General features: G+C 41.2%; 1 protein-coding gene across 1 annotated transcript; it reads right to left on the bottom strand.

The window, feature by feature from the left end:
- Nucleotides 1–1,635: 1,635 nt before the first annotated feature.
- Nucleotides 1,636–3,243, bottom strand: tcf21 (transcription factor 21). Its single transcript, XM_026317965.2, has 2 exons — nucleotides 2,660–3,243; nucleotides 1,636–2,101 (listed from the first exon to the last, which is right to left on the bottom strand). Exons 1-2 carry the CDS (start codon nucleotides 3,092–3,094, stop codon nucleotides 2,012–2,014), a joined length of 525 nt encoding a protein of 174 aa, XP_026173750.1. The 5' UTR covers nucleotides 3,095–3,243; the 3' UTR covers nucleotides 1,636–2,011.
- Between the last annotated feature and the right edge of the window lie 16,210 nt (nucleotides 3,244–19,453).

The raw sequence follows: 19,453 nt of genomic DNA, 5'->3' as shown, positions 1-19,453 counted from the left end.
CATTTTCCAGGTTCAAGAATAAGGTTTTGCATTCAGTTTAAACTGAACTATTATTCACCAATAGCAATAACAGAGAAATATATTTAGTTAAAGTTATTTTTGGTGTTTACCAAAAAGAACTTATTCTGATCTTTTACTATTCTGACCTTTTACTTCATAAGTGTACTAATGTCTAAAAATACTCCAATACAAGCCAAAGTATTCAAAATGTTTTTACGTAAAAGTGTGCTAAATGTACACCACATATCAAAAGCAAATACCAGAACAGCAAACACTGTTAGATTAGCAGCTTATCATTACTCATTAAGCAATACAGTTTTAATGCACACTGGTGCAATTAACTTTGAGGACACTCAGGTCCTCCATATTTTTCTGGGAGTCTGAGGGTTGAGTGGAGTTTACACTGATGTATACATGTAAAATAACCTATAAAATAATTTCTCTGATTCTGATTTCTGCCCAAAATGACCTGTATTTATTAACAAGATCTGGAGCTTCTTCTGCAAGATAACACTAGGATATTTTTTAAGTTATGTAAGCGATAAGCAGTAGCTACAGTATATCTAAGTAACCAGCAGTTACTGACAGCTATGCTTGTCAGATGGAACAAAAAAATAACAGTGTAGCCTACTGTTATTTTTTTTGTTCCAAACTTCAAACTGAGTAAAACCTCTTGATGTTTCTCTTTCTTTTAAAAAACAGGATAAATGTGTGTTATAGCCTCTGAGTTTTACTCTGTTAGGCTGCTCATGCCTTCTTTTTATTAACCAAAAAGTGCAAGAGGCCATCCCTGTTAGAGGCATACCAGAGATGGAGTCAAACCTAAGTGGAGAAAGAAAGGGAATTCCGGTTTTAAAAAGTTCTCTCATCCCAATAAGCACAAAGAAATGCAGACAGACAGAGGCCGTGTGTCAGACCGTATAAATAACTGTCGGCATGATGTAAACACAGCGGTCATAACCTGAGCCAATTAAAACAACTGCTCTGGGCGGGAAAAAGGCGCAGGTTTGCTACTATTTAGGCCCCTAATTATCTAAAAGACTTCCTGAGCAGCTAGGACATTCTCACTTCTGATTGGCTGAATCAGAAATACTTTGTCCAATCAGTGCACAGCTGTGAAGCGTGCTCGTTAATTAGCCTAAATGAGCTAACTGAAACTGGCATTTAACATTGTTTCAGAAAACAAAAACACTTATATTACTGCAGCTAGACTGTGACGAGAAGTCACATTAACATATAAGTAAAACTCATTTATACTAATATTAGCAAATTAGATTTCTCAAACTGCACATTTCATTTGCTTTTTTAAACATTTTTCAATGAAGCTGACAAGGAGATAAAGTTATTTTGACTTGTTTAAATTACAACTCCTTTTTAGGATCCCAAATAATCTTTGAAGGCCAACGTTTGTTTGTGTAATGACAACCAGGTTTACCGCTATCTTTTAGAAACAACAGAGACTTATCTGCACTGGCGCTTTGTTGGTGCTCAGGTTCTCTTATTTTGAAGGAGTGGGATGATAAGAGAGGTTACTGGGTCAAAGTAGTGGCCCACACACGGAAACAATAAGAAAAAAAAACTAAAATTAAAAAAAATAAAATAAAAATAAGAATAATACATTCTCTACACAAAGTGTAAAAGTGATACAAATTTTATATACATGTTATCTGTACAACCATTTGACATTTATTATTATTCATCATGGGCCTGATGCAGCTGCCAAAACAGGCCTGCATGAGTAAAAAAAAAAAAAAAAGCATCTGCAGAGTATTTTTTTAAAAGGCAATTTAAATGCACGCAATTTATCTTTGAACCAGCAAAGACAATAAGTGACAGGATGCGTTTAAATAAAATTCAACTTGTCTTCACGGGAACGAATGAAAGAGAACACGCTCCCACCGTTTAATCCCACGCAAAGTCTGCGGAGATGAGACGTGAATTTCAGTCCCGGTGTTTTCCTCGGAAAAGAAGTGTTCCCTTGTAAACGCACAGATGTGTCCGTTTGGCTGCATCACGACGCCGTTGTTCCGCATAACCTTGTTGTGTTCAGCATCTCCTTCAAGTCGTTCTCCGGCTTACCTGCAACCATGAAAGGCCACGTCTGCGGAGGAGAAGAAAATATATTGAGACAACCAGCTTCTTTACACTCTAATCATTAAAGCGACTGTGTCTGATATCACGTCTCAGTTTAGGGGATGCATTTAGTTTACATGGGTTCTGAATGTATTAATATTTGTCTTTATGCTGATTAGAGCCCTGCTGTAGAATATAGCAGAATAGGTTTTCACATAGACCTACTCTACATCAGATAGAACATTTTAAAATCATTCAGTGCGCATAAAATAGACCTATATTTATAGATCTGTAAATAGATCTTAGTAATTTGTGCTGAGCCAGAGATGTGTGCGTGTATAGCTACATCAGAGAAGAGTAAATCACCCGCCAATGCACCTAACTGACAGGACTATCACTCATCTATCACCTATTGGTTCTGTGGTACAGGAGGCCTAAAGCAGCAGGCCTGGTTAAGTAATGAACCATTGCTATGCTTTCTGGTTATGGCTCTGCACCGATGAAACCTTGTGGACAACAAATTTGCGTCAGTATTATAGATACTGCGTCATCTGGGGTTTCTTTTAACTCCGTCGTCCAGCCTTACCAGATTAACGGGGTGGATATATCCGTTTTCATATTTGTCGCTGGCCAGTATCTGGCGGAGATGCGCGATGTAGCTGGACGCAAGGCGCAGGGTGTCCAGTTTGGAGAGCTTGGTGTCCGGTGGGACCCAGGGTAAGGAGGTCTTCAGCCGGGAAAAGGCTTTGGACAGGACTCGCATCCTGGCTCTCTCTCGGGCATTAGCCGCGTTCCTCTGCACCTGCTTGCCCTCCTGCTGTGCCACACCCTTGGGTGCCGTTTTCCGGGACGCTGTCTTCCTTTTCTTGCCCGGCGCGTCTCTCCGCTCGTCGCTTGCGCAAGTTCCCTCGCAGTTGGAGCTCTCTTCTGTGCTCTCGTTGGAGTCTTTACCGGAGGAGCTAAACTTCAGGATGCCGTCCAGGAGCTCATCGTCGACGTCGCTGAGAGACCCGGTGGACATGGTGAACTGTCTCCAACTGGAGCGGGCTCAAAACATGGGAGCAGGAAGCTTTGGCTGAACAGGAGTGGGCAGGGTTGGCAAACACACGCTTCGGTGATTTGTTCATGAACCGCTAACTGTGCGTGGACAGAGCAGAAAGGAACAGACTTTTTATCTTCATGACCACAGAGGGCGTTACCTCATGCTGGGAGGAGACACTGGTGCTGATCTCACTTGCTGGTTCCCAAGAGTTTCCAGGACCCCAAGGGACCCTGGATGAGTAAAATATAAAAAATAATGATATTAAAACATAGTTTCACTAAGGAATAAACAATGAGGATGAGATAACATGGATAAATTACTGTAATCTCTATATTTTCCACCTATTTGGGCCCCTAAAATGTACTTTCAGAGGCTTGGTGAATGGATTTGTAAACTTTCTGAGTTTCTGTTCAAACAAGAAAAATGTTTGGGACCCCAGATTACAAGCACACAAAAGCTGAATCTGTGATATTCACATTCAGCTTTGCTAATTTTACTCAATTTAATTGAGTAAGGCTCACAACCTAGAAATTAGTCTGAAAAGTGACCACATTTCACTATTTTTTCTCTATTATATATTATTTTTAGGAGGCTGTTGCTTCTTTGATAGTAAGTAATAATTATAAATTACTGGAGAATATGTGTTATTTTACTATCATTAAATCAATATATTAGATTATTACACAACAATATTTTAGACTTTACCTTACACTCAAGATATTAGTATCTAGTTCGTTTCCCTCACAGAGCCCCTGTAACTTTCAGCACATTTTGCCAGTTAACAGGATAAAGTGCAAGAACAGGGGGGTGTCATGTCTCAAATGGCAAACTGGCGCCTTGGTCCCCTCTGATGTAATGGATACCCGGCACCCACAATCCCCTGTTTGGCCTTCCACATCATTCCACACTGATGCTCCATGCACCAGTCCACTCAGGGCCAAGTCCAAACAACAGAGTCTCTGGAGCTTTAAGTGGCTGCACCAGGAGAACAGTGTTCATAGTTCTCTACATCTTGTTCGCTTCCGCTTTCTATAACTCATCCATTGTGAATGAGATGTGTCAGATTGAGTGACTGAAATACTGGTTGCATGTGTGTCTGGAACAACACACTTGCACGTGGCTGGAAGATCTTGCTTGGATATGTGTGTGCGCAAGACAGTGTATGTGTGAACACAACACCATCGCATGTGCAAGGATAAGAGGTGTGTCTCTGGAGAGCTGACCTTTAACCCCTCTGCTTCCGGTGTCACAGTGCATCCAAACAGACACTAATGCCGTGTTTTTATCCATTACACAGTAAAACTAATTGGTTCAGGAGGGATCTCTCTATATTAGAAATCTGAAAGAAGACATTTTGTAAAGAAGTTCACATGACTGAGCTGCAAGACAGAAACATCGTAGTACACGGAACAGACACAGAGAGAAAGTAGGAGCTAGGTGAAGGGATGGAGGGAGAGAAAAGAGGAAGGAGCAGGATTAATCTCCTGGGTGGGCTGCAAATCAAAGCACTTAGTGGAAAAGTAATAATAGAGGCTGCGAGATTGATGATCACCTCTGAGATACACAGATCCACCAGAGAGTAACGGAGAGAGTGAGGGAGAGGGTGATGAACTAAAATAGCTCATGAAAAAGACTCACACAGGCCTTATTTTTTTCCCTCTCCCCTGTGCGTTGTTAAAATACTGAGCCTGATGTAATACCATCATAACTGTTATTTCTACTTGTAAATGCTGCGATACTCATGTGGTCTGTACTACAGAAAGCTGTGTCACTTCTTAATAGAGCTGCATATTTAAAAGTTTCTTGCTGCACAGAGCCCATGTGTTTGTTAGACATTTTGTGTAACGGGCCTTTGTGTGAATGATAAAACAAAGTAAGCTAAGGACGAGTGTTTAGGAAACCTTTTCATCGTTCATCCCTCTCAAAGCCTCGGTCACACACACACAGTGACATGAGGCAACAGGTGGAGAGGGGGCAGTGAGAAAGATGGTGAGAGAAAAAAGAGGGGACCCTGGCAGTTATGGAGGGACATGCTGCTAATTAGCCGGTTTTGGGTCAAAGGTTAGGCTGGTTGTGTGATGTCACCATAAAGGGACGGGATCCAGATGTTGCCCTAATGCCTGGGGTCATCATCATTTCTCACACACATGCACACAAACACCTTTGTTAAATGTTTAAAGTAACTGCACGTGTTGAGGAACAGCGAGCAGAGGAGCGATAAAACAAATGATGCTCTGGCTGTAGGAAGCCACTATCACTGTAGTTGTTTGGTTTGTGTGCTTGTTTAGTGAAAACTGTAATTATCAAAATTTAAAGTTATTAGTTATTTTTCTGCCTCTAGTGTATTAGTGTTCTCCAGGGCTGTTTGACAGTGTGGTCATTTCTTATAACCACAACTGAACCCATAGGAAAAAGAGCCAGTTAACACTTGCTTGCACTTGCTCCTTTCTATAATGTAGGATGAACACAACAATAGTGTGCAGGAGATGCCAACAGGAAGAGCATTGGGCTGTGAGACAATTTTTGCAGAGTGGTCACAATTAGTATTACAATTTTTGGAAGTATCATGTGACGCCATCTGGCCTCAAAACGCATTTTGTGCTATACTGTTAAAACGAGAGGAAATTCCTGCTCATCTGAAAGCTGCTTTTAAAATTGGGCAAAACCAAAAATTGGATAACTGACCTCTTTTAAATTTTTGTGGGTAAAAAAACAGTTGAATACACCAGGCTTCACTTTAATAAAATAGTTTCCTCATCAATTTTCCTCACACATTTCTCCCAAGCTTCTGAGTGTTTACTGAAAAAGGCAATGAAATTTGGGGACAATATATTACAGTGAGGAAAGACTGACTAATGTGAGAGAAACGGAGCATAATATTAAACAAAATAGAGTTTTATTTACAGGAAAAACATTCCACATGTATTTTTTTGTGACTCATCGAATGAAATGAAAAACAGCAAACGAGAAAAGAAGTTGCTTGGTGGCTGCACCGACCAACAGAATGTAATCTTCGAGTGAGGCTTAGGGTGAGAAAAACATCATCCATCTATGTCTAAGCAGTCCAGTTCCCTGTCCCTTATCGCAGCCATACTCCCCCAACACACATACGCTCACTCACACATTTGCACAAATTGCTTTTAGCCTCAGTTCAAGTGCTTGTAAAAAAACAGAAGAGAAATCAAAGCAAAAATAACCAACACAGAGGTTGTAGAGAGTGCAAACATACAGAAGGGGAGTGGAGAAAGTCATTGCAGAAGGATGTAGCAGACAAAGAGGGCAATAAGAGAGAATTATGAACATGTTTATGGGAGTGGAAATATCATATTATATTTCAAAAAGACTATAATCCTTTGATATTAAGTGACAGGAACATCCGGGGGGAGGCGAACAGCGATTTTCTCAAATAAGACTGATATTCTGTCACGTTGGAGGTTAATGACCTGGAAGTCTTGTCCTTACAGTGATAGAGATTTGAAGTGTATTGGTCTCTGGAATGTGTGCACACATGTGCACTTATCTGCATTAAGGGTGCATGTTGGGTTTCACAATGTGTGTGACAGGAGGGTATGGATGTTTTATATCTGTTAAGAAACTGTATGATATCAGAGAACGGTGGAAATGTTTGGCTGCTCCGTCACCTCACTGGCCCATCAGACAACTGGATGACCCGGCGGTTTTGCAGGCTGTCGATGTGCTCAAAGACAATGAGGAGAATTCACAATAATACCTGTTCTCACACCCAAAATACATCTATAATAAGCTACACTCTTTATGTGCAAAAATGACACACACAGTAGTGTTTTCAGGACAGGTTAGTGTGAATGTGGTCTCAATGTGCTGTTCTTGCCCTTTAAGGTCATTTGCTTTGCAGCCAGTTATAAAAGAGAAAGAAAGAATAGAAATCAAAGAGACAGATAAAGGTCGCTAGAAAAAAATCTTTGGAAAGAGAAACAGGCACAGGTAACAAGATACTGACTGCAAAACAAACAACACATTTATGAAGATATGAATAAAGACATTTACAGTGATTTGGACTGAGTTGGTTTCTCAAATGTCCAACAGGCACCGTGGTATTGATGGCTCGACGCTGAATGGATATACACACACCATTAGTTAAGTTGTACTGACTTGAAGTTGAACTGGCCGAGCGCTTAAAGTGTCCTGTCGGAAGTAAGTGAGACACGATGCAGCTGCAGTTTGAGTGTGTTTGTGTGTGCATGTGCTCTGTTACAGTGTGTGGCACTTTTTAACCTCTGCCACAACCTCTGGTCTAACTTCTGGCCTGGTGATCAGATGCAGAGATAAAAGCGGCATTTGTGTGTATGTGTGTGTGTGTTTGCGGGGCTTCACTTTGCAGCACTGTGCAGTAGGGGAGTGTAGGACAGTGCTGGGTTTCAGAGGCAGGGGGTCTGGTCTCTGTCACTGTGATTCAGGCCACAGTTTATAAACAGAGAGAAGAAGAGGGACACTGCTCAGTTTTCTATTTCACATAGTGGTACTGTTTGGATAAATGTGTGTGTGTGTGTGTGTGTGTGTGTGTGTGTGTGTGTGTGTGTGTGTGTGTGTGTGGGTGGGTGTCTTGATCTTGTAACAGGCTAGAGCTCCCTGCACCCTACTGAATCCGTCTGAGCAACCGTTCATCCACCCTTCTTCCTCTGCGTAACCCAAATTTGTCTCCCACCCTCTCGCCCTCCTCCTGTCCCCACTGCTGTTGTTGGATGGCTGGTCAGATCAGTCTAGCCAAAACAAACAGAGCCAAAACAGTTTCGGAAAAGAAAAGCTATTTAGCCAAGAAGCAGCCCCACACTTAATCCTGTATTTCAAAGTGGTATTCAGCTTTAAATCTATAGGACAGGTTTAACTGACAGGGCCACTGCTCTGCTTGTTTTCTAACTATCCCTGCTCTACCCACTGCTGATTACCTGGATCAGGTGTGTTCAGTCATCTGGAAGATACCATCTCAGATTAGGTAGGAGTCAAACTGGTTTGTTCAGCAGTGCGTAGGGCAGGGATAGTTGGAAAACAGGCAGGGAACTGACCCTCAAAGAATACCGGTTGGCATAAAGCATATAAAAGATATAGAATATTTTACCAATGTACAGTACTAGACAATTCTCAACAAACTATGACAAATTGTAATTGTAATTTTACATTGTAAAGTAAAATGTTAAGTAAAATTTCTGAGCTGTTGTGGTTTGTGATTAACATGCCTTACAGAGATTTAATAGTCAGAAGAATGCTGGGATTACCAGGACTCAAGTGTTTGAGTAAGTCTATCCAAAATTCACGTCATCCAAGACAAAACCATTTTATATTGCTGCAGTGCTCTAATCTCTGATTAAGCTCTATAAACGAAGGGAGATATAATGTCAGGATTATCATTACACACACCTAATTAGCAGTGTAATGCTGGACCATCAGTGATATTATTCACACATGATTAGTCAGGCTATTGTTAACACAGAGGGTGATGATGGAGAGGGATGATAAACAGTGCTGCGCTCTTATTCGCTGGATCAGGTTCTGTGCTTTGATCTTCTTCCTCCTCATTACTCAGGGTGGAAAGACAGGTGTGTGTGTGTGTGTTTATATATGTGGAGATTTTTGTAAAATTAAGGTGCACAAATTCCTGAGTTATTACCAGATGGGGAAAAAAATGTTTATTCAGTGTTACTCTCTATTTATTATCAATGTTTTCGTTTCTTGCAGATGTTTGAGTTGTGCATTGTGTTTTGTTATGAAAAAAAAGTAAATGATGAAATGATCTCACACTATCATATCTCGTCTGTCTCAGCAGTGCAGTTACCTCATAGTTGCACACTTACAAACACTTGTATAGATACACTCACACACTGATTATCTCTACCTTTCTATGGCATCATTGGTAATTACTGTAGCTTCGGGTGAAGTGGGAGACAGGAAGTTTTATCTGACACCAGGAAGAGAGATAGGAGCAGTCCCTACAGATACCACACAATCAGACTAGTGAAATGCACCAAACTCCACCGTATGTGTTTCTGCATTTATGTATTTTTTAGCATGTGTCTCTGTGGTTGGGGGAGTGTTGGGGGGCGTGTGGGGGTGTCAGCTTGCTCTTGTCTGCAGGAACAAACTCCAGGCTTGAGTGAGATACACCCACATAACCTGCCGATATCTCTGGATAAACCGTCCAGAACTGCTGATAGCCAGGGACGTGTTGACTACCCCAAATGCAGGAAAACCTCCGTCTTAATGGGCAAAGACATTACACATATCCCACCCCCTCCTCTTCCTCCTCACTGGCCGCTTTCCTCCAGCCTACAATCTCCCTCTAGGTCCCACAGGGGAACCGTCGCCCCCACTAGGCCCAGGCCAGACCCAAGGCTCCCCCTGAGCTACTCTGCTGATACTCTCCCCCTCTCTGTGAGTGAGTCTGATGCATAAGGAAGGAACTTGGACAAACACTGAACGTTTGACTTATGACTTCTTACACACACCCTCACACACAAACATACTGTACATGAACTGAAAGGCAGGCATAGAATATACACCAACAAATCTCCTACACTCTTGTAATCTAAACATGAATAGCCATTGGTTTTATTTATGACAGAAAAATGGGCTTGGGGAAAAGCAAAAAAAAGACAAAGAAAGGAATGTGAAATTATGAAATGCAGTGAACATGCTTGGTTTGGCTGTTGAGGGCTTTTTATTTGGCATATCACTGAACTGATGCTGTGTGTTTGTGTATGTGTTTTTTAAGGTAGCTGACCTTAGCAACACCTTCTCACATCTCATTTCAAAGTAATCTGTGTTTGCGCAAGTGTGTGTATCAGTTCTCCCATGAGGCCCAGGCATAATGCCACAGGAGGCGAACAGGAGATGACAAAGAAGTGCGATGTGACTTGTGATAAAAAATGCTCCTGACACACACACACACACACACACACACACACTCAGATGCACACATCCACACCCACGCACACAGGTCTAACATTAAGTCTCAAGAGACCCTTAAGATCCCCTAAACCCCAAAGCAGGAAGCAGACGAGCGTGTTTGTGTGTGTATTAACTCATTAGTGTGTCCATATGTTTGTTTGTGTGTGTGTGACCCAAGCTCCGGTGCAGCTAACAGACAAGTCCACTTAGGAGCAGAGGACAGCACCATACCTTTATAGTATAATCGTGAACAGATGTCTGCTGACCTCTTCGCTAAATGCTAGCTGTAGTATTTAATTATTGGATTATCAAGCTAAAGGAAAATTAGATAAAAACATCAATAGTGCAAAACATTCCTCATTTGTCTCCATCTGCGATCATACGGAGGGATTATGATTAGAAAAGAGGCAGCTATACCAAACTCTGCCAACAGTAGCCTGAAGTGTAGCAGCAGAATGTGATGCGCCCATGTTGACCTCCTGTAGAAGACATCTGGACACCTGTCATCTAAAACCTGACCACTGCGTCTGACACACGCACACTTCATACAGATTCATATATGTAAGAATACACGTTTATTTCTTTTCATCTCCTCACTCTTTCTTCGACAAACACACACACACACAGGGACACACTCTTGCAAAAGATGTCTGTTATCCAGCTGTTTGATGCATTTTTACTTTTTGGCTTATTTTATTTGACAGGAGTGATTTGCATCTAAAGAGGTGAAAAGTGTGGGAACATGTGCCAAATGTTCTTGTATAATCAAAACTGTTTAAAAACTGTACTTGTGTGGGTTACATTAGCAGTAATAACAGTGGTATTTTATACCAAAATCAATACATGCAAATGAAACAATAATTTACTGAGAATTTGCTAGTTTTTGTTTTTTTTGCTTACTCTCATATTCTGTGAACTTTGACATGCAAATACACACCAGTGACGAGCTGCAAACTGTCTTGACCATGTTGACTTTAGTGAAGTGTCCAAAATGGAAAAAGCATTTTGCAGGGACATTTGAATGAATTACACTGAGCCACTTTCTTGCCCTAAACCCGCCACTTAAAGCATCTGTTATTCATATGGATGTGCAAGTACAATTGACTAATTATAACATATATCTTACAGGTTCAGCTCTGTGACATAATAAACTTGAACATACACTCATCATTGTGAGGGTAAAAATAGACGTAAGTAGAGGCAAGTGGGGGTTTCCAGGATTGATGGGGACCTCAGTCAGTCTTTTCTGCTTTTTAGCTACGCTGTTTCTTCTTGGTTTTGGAAGGGAAAAAAAACACAGTGCAGATCCATCAATGAAATGGTGGTCCTTATCTATCGCTTTTCCCCCTGATGCTAATTAAAGATAATAAACCTTGCGAATCATTTCTCTGCTGCTCCAAACTCACCGTCACCTCTGCTCCTTTAGCACCTAGATGCACATGGCCAGCTGGGGTGAGTGCACACACACACACACACACACACGCACACTCACCTTAGCGCAGGGTTGTTGGCATTCCCTGAAGCAGCAGGTGTGTGTAAACTAAAAATGCTGATAGTCAAACAGGCAACAGTGAAATACATGATTAAATAAGCACTGAATGATAAAAATAGTGTCAAGTACTTTTAAATATACATGATGCTACATCTTTCTAACATATGCCTGCAGTAACACACACACACACACACACACACACACACACGCAGACTCATTTCTCTGCATGTCTAAAGTTTAAACTCCTCGTTTATCTTCACTCCACACCTTAAACACAGGTGTTTGGAAAGCTTACAGATGAGTGTCTGATGCTATTTATCATGACATAATGTAACTGTGGTCAAAGTTTCTCTTTCTCTCGTACACATGTACAATTGTTTCCCACAGAAAATTCCCTTCTGCTTCACTTATCACAACCACACAGACTTTCTCAAACATTTCTCTTTTCCCCACTCCCCAGCTCAGTCAATACGTAGATATTTATTTAGCTCAGAGACAGAGAGTCTCATGAGCAGATTGGCCTTAAGATTTTTATTGAGCAAGAAGATAAAAAGGCTGGTTCTGCTCTGTGTCCATTAGGGCTAGAAGAGCGTCTGATGAAATGGAATAAACTGTTGTGGTTATCTTGCCGCACTGCTTCAGTGGAGGACAGCCAGATAGAATAAGAAAGTCCACATACATATACTTACAAAATTCCACATTACTACACAGACAGAAAACAATTCACAGACACACACACATACAAATCTACCCCTCCTTGGTATTTCCCAGGTCTGTATTTATCCCTAACCATAACAGAGCAGGCAGATAATGGCTGATGGGACTGCCGTAAAAATAACCTGGCACAGGTCTGTTTGGATTAACCTCCTTTCTTCACCCCTTTTCACTGCTTTTCTATCCTCCATCATGTTTTATTGCTATCTATCTATCTATCTATCTATCTATCTATCTATCTATCTATCTATCTATCTATCTATCTATCTATCTATCTATCTATCTATCTATCTATCTATCTATCTATCTATCTATCTATCTATCTATCTATCTGTCATTAAGAAGCCACCAGTAGTGAAAATAAAAACACACTTTGAATATACCACAATTTCCATGAATTTCTTTTTACTAATATGATATTTATTTTGGAAGAACAGGAACTGCCTTATCAACAGAAAAATCAACAACGTCTGTTTATCTTCCCTCCAAAGAAAGTACAATATTAAATACAAATATGTAAAAGACTGAATCTGGGGGGATGAAGACAAACAGAGAACAAAGAAACAATATATATCATCACAAGCGTTTCCATTTGGGGGTGGGGGGTGTTGCACTCACAGATGTGCGCCCACACACATACAGTGGAATAAAACGTTGTTTTTTTAAAGTTATTTCATTTGGTAATGAGTAAGTAATTTTTTTTCACCTTAAATGTTTAAGCTGCTATAATACATGTTTTTTTTATTACAGGAACAACAGATCAAATAATTATATGTATGTTGCAGGTTGTGTAGGAAAGAATCCAGAAAAAAAAAAGATTATCTGCCTAGCAGCTAAAAAGGCAAATGCTTCCCATAATAGTTCAAGTCTGTCTTTAACCTTTTCTGTTTTAGCAAATTTAATTCATTCCCAGCAAAAAAAGATAGGCAGTGGCTTCCAACACAAACCTAAATAAAAAACCTAAAGGAAGATGAACACTAAACATACAGTACATTAGTCAGCCAGCTGGTGACATGACCTCAAATTAATGTAACAGTGCTGCTTGTCTCCTAAATGCATAGGAATAATAATATCTGTCAACTGCTTTTGACGCTTTTCTGCCCCCGAGTGGCCACAATATTGATTACTGCTGTTTTAAGTTTAGAGTTTAAGAGTCATGGCTAAAAAAAAAAAACTCCTGGAAAAATCCAAGACCTGGATTGTTACTACATCTAATTATTTGGTCTTTTAAAAGAAAAACCAAGAGATTTTAAGACTTGATACTGAGTTACTGATTTCTTCCCACATTTGAAACCTTTGTGTTACCCAAGATGCCCCTTACTTATGAGCCACATTCATTAAAACCGGAAACAGTTATGTTGAAACCCAACAACAAGACAGTTGGTAACTTCAGGAAACCCTCTGAACTCCAAAGGAGGACACTGTGGGCCTGTAAAATGCTGATCCTCATGTCTGATGAGAATGGGAGGGCAATATTTTATATCTCTGTGGAGGACAGGGATACGATATATCTGACAAAACTTTATTGGCTTACTCTTTAATGACTTCCTGCACAAAGTTAAGCTGAAGGAGTTTTTAGTTTTCTTTCTTTTCTTTTTTTTTACCCTTTCTTTTTGTTTTTAGTCTCTGAACTACTCATGCTCTTACTTGGGTATGCTCCTCACACCAGAGGATGATTCCTTGTTTGCTTGTTTCTATCTGCCATTTTTATCATCATTTGGAGAGACTGTAAAGTAAATGCTTCAGTGTGATAAGTATTATTCCTTAGTGTACTTCTCTCTTTCTCTGGATGGCTAAGATGGGGTTACTAATGAGAAAATGTTCTGATGATGAAGCCTTTTTCCAAGAATCTTTTCTCCCAAACGCCCGTGGCCTTTGGATGACTCCACATGGAGACCATTAATTTAGATATCAGCGCATGTGTGTGAGCATGAGGGTGTGTGCACGTGCGTGGGCATGCGGTGTGTGTGTTACTCATGGACGAGTGGGAGATTTTTGTTGCTTTATCTCACACAGACAAGTATGAGCAAAAGCAGATCAATTAAAAAGTTTGTGTTTGTGCATGTCTACAAACAAGCAGCTCCACACCACATCCATAGAAATGATACTCCTAAACTCTTTAGCTGCTAAAAAAAAACAGCCCCTTATCACACATCCATCCTTCCCATCATCATTCTACACCTTCACCCCGACTCGCTCCCCAAACGCCACCCCAAAACATCCTTCTATGTCAACACCTCCCACCCCCCTTTCCAAGCAAATTCAGATCTTAAACAGCACAAAGTTTAGGAGATCCCTCACACACACACACACACACACATACAGTGATACAGAAAAAAGAGGGCCAAAAGCTTGACTTTAGTTTTGCCACTTACCCTCTCCTCCTGATATATGCTAACATATACATTAAGGCACAGTGACAATGATGCATTTGTGTCCTGACTGCAAGCACACAGACTTTATCTCAGAGGGCACCCAGGTGTGTAATTGAAGGGACCTCAGATGACCAGTCTCCTGACTCCTGTGCTGACCGGCCACATTGTGTGGTTTTTCTCTCCAATTGTAAGGTGCTGTTCAGACGGACTCTTCCACGCTCTTACAGCAGTTTGTTTTTGCTGTGCTCTATTTTCTAGAGAGAGGAAGAACGCACTCCACAAAGCTTACACCAACTCCTTCTCTATCCAAACACTGGCTGTCTGTCCAAGGCGATGACAAAATGGCCATTGGGCCCCAGTTTGGCAGCAAAAATTTATTGTTTGTTCATCTTTGTAAGTATGGAGCCACAAAAAAGGTTTCACAATCAGGGTTTTTTTTTATGTAATTCCACAAACACTGATTTTAAGATTGAGCTAATTCAATTTTTTTATAAAAAGATGGGATCGCTGATAATAAATGACAAAATTTCCTTCATAATTAAAAGTTATTCTGTTGCTTTCCTGAAGCTTTTCTTATTTTCCATCCAATATTTGTATTTATTGAAATTTAGGATAGAGGACGCTGCATTTTACACAAACTCTAACACTGGTAGAACTAACTTTCTGTGTCCAAATATTCATTTGCATATATGAAATACATTCAATGTTCAGTATTACTGTAGATGAATTAAAATCTCATATTTATTATGAAAATTATGAATTATGAAAACACACCTGTTTTCTTGTTTTAAATGTACAAAATGTTTTAAATGTGGTTGCTGAATTACTTGTTACTATAGTTTACACATGAATATTTTAAGAGGACTTAAGCCCAAGTGAACAGCTGCTTTACATTAATCCCTAAATACATCTATTTACAAGACTTTGATTTGATCCGAATCCAGTTTCCTTAGCTTTCTTTCAGTTTTCTTATTCTGCAGATAGCAGGTGACTTCTCTGCAGCCATAAACTGCACCAGATAATACTCATGGTAGAGTCATCATTTTCAAAACTAGTCTAAACATGGCTTCGGCAGGAAACTCCATAACATTTGTGCAGGTGTGTTAATGTTAGGCCTGTAGATCTGGCATGATGAGCGCTGGAATGATTGTCTCACTTTGAGCTCAACCTCACCTCTGCAACTATGACATGAGAACTCTTTGCTTAATAGAAACCCCTTTTAGGTGAATGAATAGACAGAAAATGAGGTCTGCTTTCTCATTGTGACTGCATTTGTGGTAAAAAAAAAATTGGATTTAAATTTAAAATTTTAAAGGATTATGAATATTTGCTAAAAACCTTTTTGTAAGTGAGTGTGAGTGCACATGAGGTCTGTGTGTTGGCTGTGCCCCTGATGCCTGGCTGACTGGTCCCAGTAAGAAGGGAGCTGATATAAACAGCCTTGGCTGTTCCCACGTCTTTGTTTACACTGGGAGACCCCAGAGCAGAACTACAAGAGCACTGGATTCCCTCTGCAAGGCAGACTCACACACTATCCATCTCTGTCTCATGCAGACACACTTGTTCTTAAGTACACACATACAGTACTTGGACCTGCAAATGCATAGGGTTTTTGTGTAAATGTATGCAGGAATGCTGGCATATTATAAGACATGTACATACACAAACCCATAAGTTGTTGTAGGTGATAGGTTTTGTCTTCCAGGGTTTTCACAATAGTATTTTCTCCATCATTTCACTTTTTTCTTCAATTTCCCTTTTATCTTATACTTTTATTTTTGTAATTTCCAGCCTTGTTGTTCCATCCTACTTGACTTGTCATCCTTTGTATTCCTGCTGAAGAAACTCAACTGGTAAAGCTTTAGCAATTTTACCCAAAGGTCTCACAAATCTCTCAAACCTATACTGACTTTAGTTTTACAACACTACCACAAACACTCTCAAAAGCGCTTAACTTTGGTCCCCTTGTGAAACAGGCCTGTGATGTACACCCAACATAAACAGAACACTGGGGTCCTGACAAACACGCCCAGTTTACAGGCAACAGTGAGGTCACCCCTGAAGCACATCTCTACAAAGATGCATCTGCTGAAAATGATCACTAAAGTCCTCAAAAGAATTTCTCTGTGTTTTTTGAAAACAAGGAAAACTAAAGGCAGACAAACTTTTTTGTTGGATGTTTTTAAAAGTTTAAAAATGATGTAACCTTGTCAACCAAAAAAAAAACAAAAAACATCTGGGAATGTATAAATTTGTGACCTCATATTTGGCATATTTGACAATACTGTTCTAACTGATAGCAAAAATTTAACTGACTTTATTAGTATTTCTGTGTCATGTTTGATAAGTCTTCAAGCTAACCATTAGCTGATCGACCACAACTCACATCAAAGCTATTTTTACAAGAGCATATACCCACTCGGTCATTCCTTCTTTAACACGCACACACACACACACACACACACACACACACACAGAAACTAGCTGCAGTGATGGACTGTCTATTTATTCTTCGACATATCTGCATCTATTAAGTCATAAGTGCTCACATCTGCGTGTTTACATGCTGCATCTTATGACCTAATGAAAATAAGAGCATTGTTCCCCTGGGAAGAGAGTTCCCCAGTGAAGTACAGCGCAACAAACTGTAAACATACTTCTACACCCTGCGTCAGTTGTCTCACAACACACACAAACACACGCACACCAGCCACGCTAGTGGTCTGACTTTCCTAACCTGCTTTAAATCTAAACCTTTATAGTAAACATCTTTGGACATCTGAACCAGGCTTTTGTGCACAATGGATGGGAATTACAAGGCTATATTTCACCAGGAGAAGCCCAGGAGGATTAAATGAAAGGAGGAAAGAGACAATTTGGTCACTAGGGAGGAAGAACAATAACAACAAGGCTGAATCATAAAGAAGTTATTTTTCTGTTTTGTTTGGGTGCAGGCCAGGCTGGAGAAGTGCTTGTAGTTGTCATAGTAAAAGTGCTTGGTTGAAAAACACTGTGCACATGTGTGCATAAGCTAGCATTAAGTCATTTACATAATTGCACACAAACATATGCCTGTACTATACACACACAGACTCACACATGTTCAAATGTGTGTTTAGTTTATGCGACTGTATCACATGAAGATGATCGGTCATTCTTATCAGTTTACCTTTCATGCAGGATTGTGCAAAATTCCACAAAGTAGCAAGTCAAATGAATTCAAGAAAAAAATGCAACCAGTGCAAAGACTCATAAAATCACAATTCGCATGCGTAAAGATCACAGTCACTGCAGGATGTGACAACGCATAGACACTTCAGGAAAGCATCCATCCATCCATCCATCTTCTATACCCGCTTTTTCCTGGTTCAGGGTCACGGGGATCTGCTGGAGCCTATTCAGGAAAGCATCCATTCACTAAATTCATTCATAAGCAACAGAAGCGGCTGTGGATTCTCTCATTGATAACACAAACAATCCCAGCTGCCTCCACACTTTACTCCTTGTCCTCTTCTGTAGCGTGTCCAGATTTCCCTGTGAAGCATTAACTGACCAGATGTGAATATGTTTCTGATTCACATTGCCTAAATGTCAATACACCATAAACAGTGAAAAAGGTTACATATTGTTGTCTGGAAATGGTGTTAACATAAGCCTGCTAAGTGTAATATTGGCAGACAAGTATCATTACAAGGACAAATTTGTGGACACAGGATTTGGCTAGAGTCAATGACCATTTTAACTCTTGCTTGGACTATAACTTTAAATGATTCAAAATAAATTCACAACAGGTTCACCTTTCATCCATCCATCCATCCATCCATTTTCTACCGCTTATCCGGAGCCGGGTCGCGGGGGCAGTAGCCGAATCAGGGATACCCAGACTTCCTTCTCCCTGGACACTTCCTCCAGCTCTTCCGGGGGGACACCGAGGCGTTCCCAGGCCAGCCGGGAGACATAGTCCCTCCAGCGTGTCCTGGGTCTTCCCCGGGGCCTCCTCCCGGTGGGACATGCCCGGAACACCTCCCCAGGAAGGCGCCCAGGAGGCATCCGAAACAGATGCCCGAGCCACCTCAACTGACTCCTCTCGATGTGGAGGAGCAGCGGCTCTACTCCGAGCTCCTCCCGGGTGACCGAGCTCCTCACCCTATCTCTAAGGGAGCGCCCGGCCACCCTGCGGAGGAAGCTCATTTCAGCCGCTTGTATCCGCGATCTCGTTCTTTCGGTCATGACCCAGAGCTCATGACCATAGGTGAGAGTGGGAACGTAGATTGACCGGTAAATCGAGAGCTTCGCCTTCTGGCTCAGCTCCTTCTTCACCACAACGGACCGGTACACCGACCGCATTACTGCTGCCGATGCCCCGATCCGTCTGTCAATCTCACGTTCCGTCCTTCCCTCACTCGTGAACAAGACCCCGAGATACTTAAACTCCTCCACTTGAGGCAGGATCTCTCCCCTGGCCTGGAGATGGCAAACCACCTTTTTCCGGTTGAGCACCATGGCCTCGGACTTGGAGGTGCTGATTCTCATCCCAGCCGCTTCACACTCGGTTGCAAACCGCCCCAGTGAACGCTGGAGATCCTGGCTCGATGGAGCCAGCAGGACAACATCATCTGCAAAAAGCAGAGATGAAATCCTGTGGTCCCCGAACTGGACTCCCTCCGGCCCCTGGCTGCGCCTAGAAATTCTGTCCATAAAAGTAATGAACAGAACCGGTGACAAAGGGCAGCCCTGCCGGAGTCCAACGTGCACTGGGAACAGGTCTGACTTACTGCCGGCAATGCGAACCAAGCTCCTGCTCCGTTTGTACAGAGACCGGATAGCCCCCAGCAA

Source organism: Mastacembelus armatus, chromosome 24, assembly GCF_900324485.2.
Source record: "Mastacembelus armatus chromosome 24, fMasArm1.2, whole genome shotgun sequence".
In the NCBI taxonomy this organism is placed as follows: domain Eukaryota; kingdom Metazoa; phylum Chordata; class Actinopteri; order Synbranchiformes; family Mastacembelidae; genus Mastacembelus; species Mastacembelus armatus.
The sequence above is the reverse complement of the archived record's forward strand: the minus strand, read 5'-3'. Positions and strand labels throughout refer to the sequence as shown.

Excerpts from the sequence above, each read along its gene's own strand:
- tcf21 (XM_026317965.2), bottom strand. The coding sequence starts at position 3,094 with ATGTCCACCGGGTCTCTCAGCGACGTCGACGATGAGCTCCTGGACGGC. Across the intron at positions 2,102-2,659 it reads ATATCCACCCCGTTAATCTG|ACGTGGCCTTTCATGGTTGC; the intron begins GTAAGGCTGGAC and ends TCTCCTCCGCAG.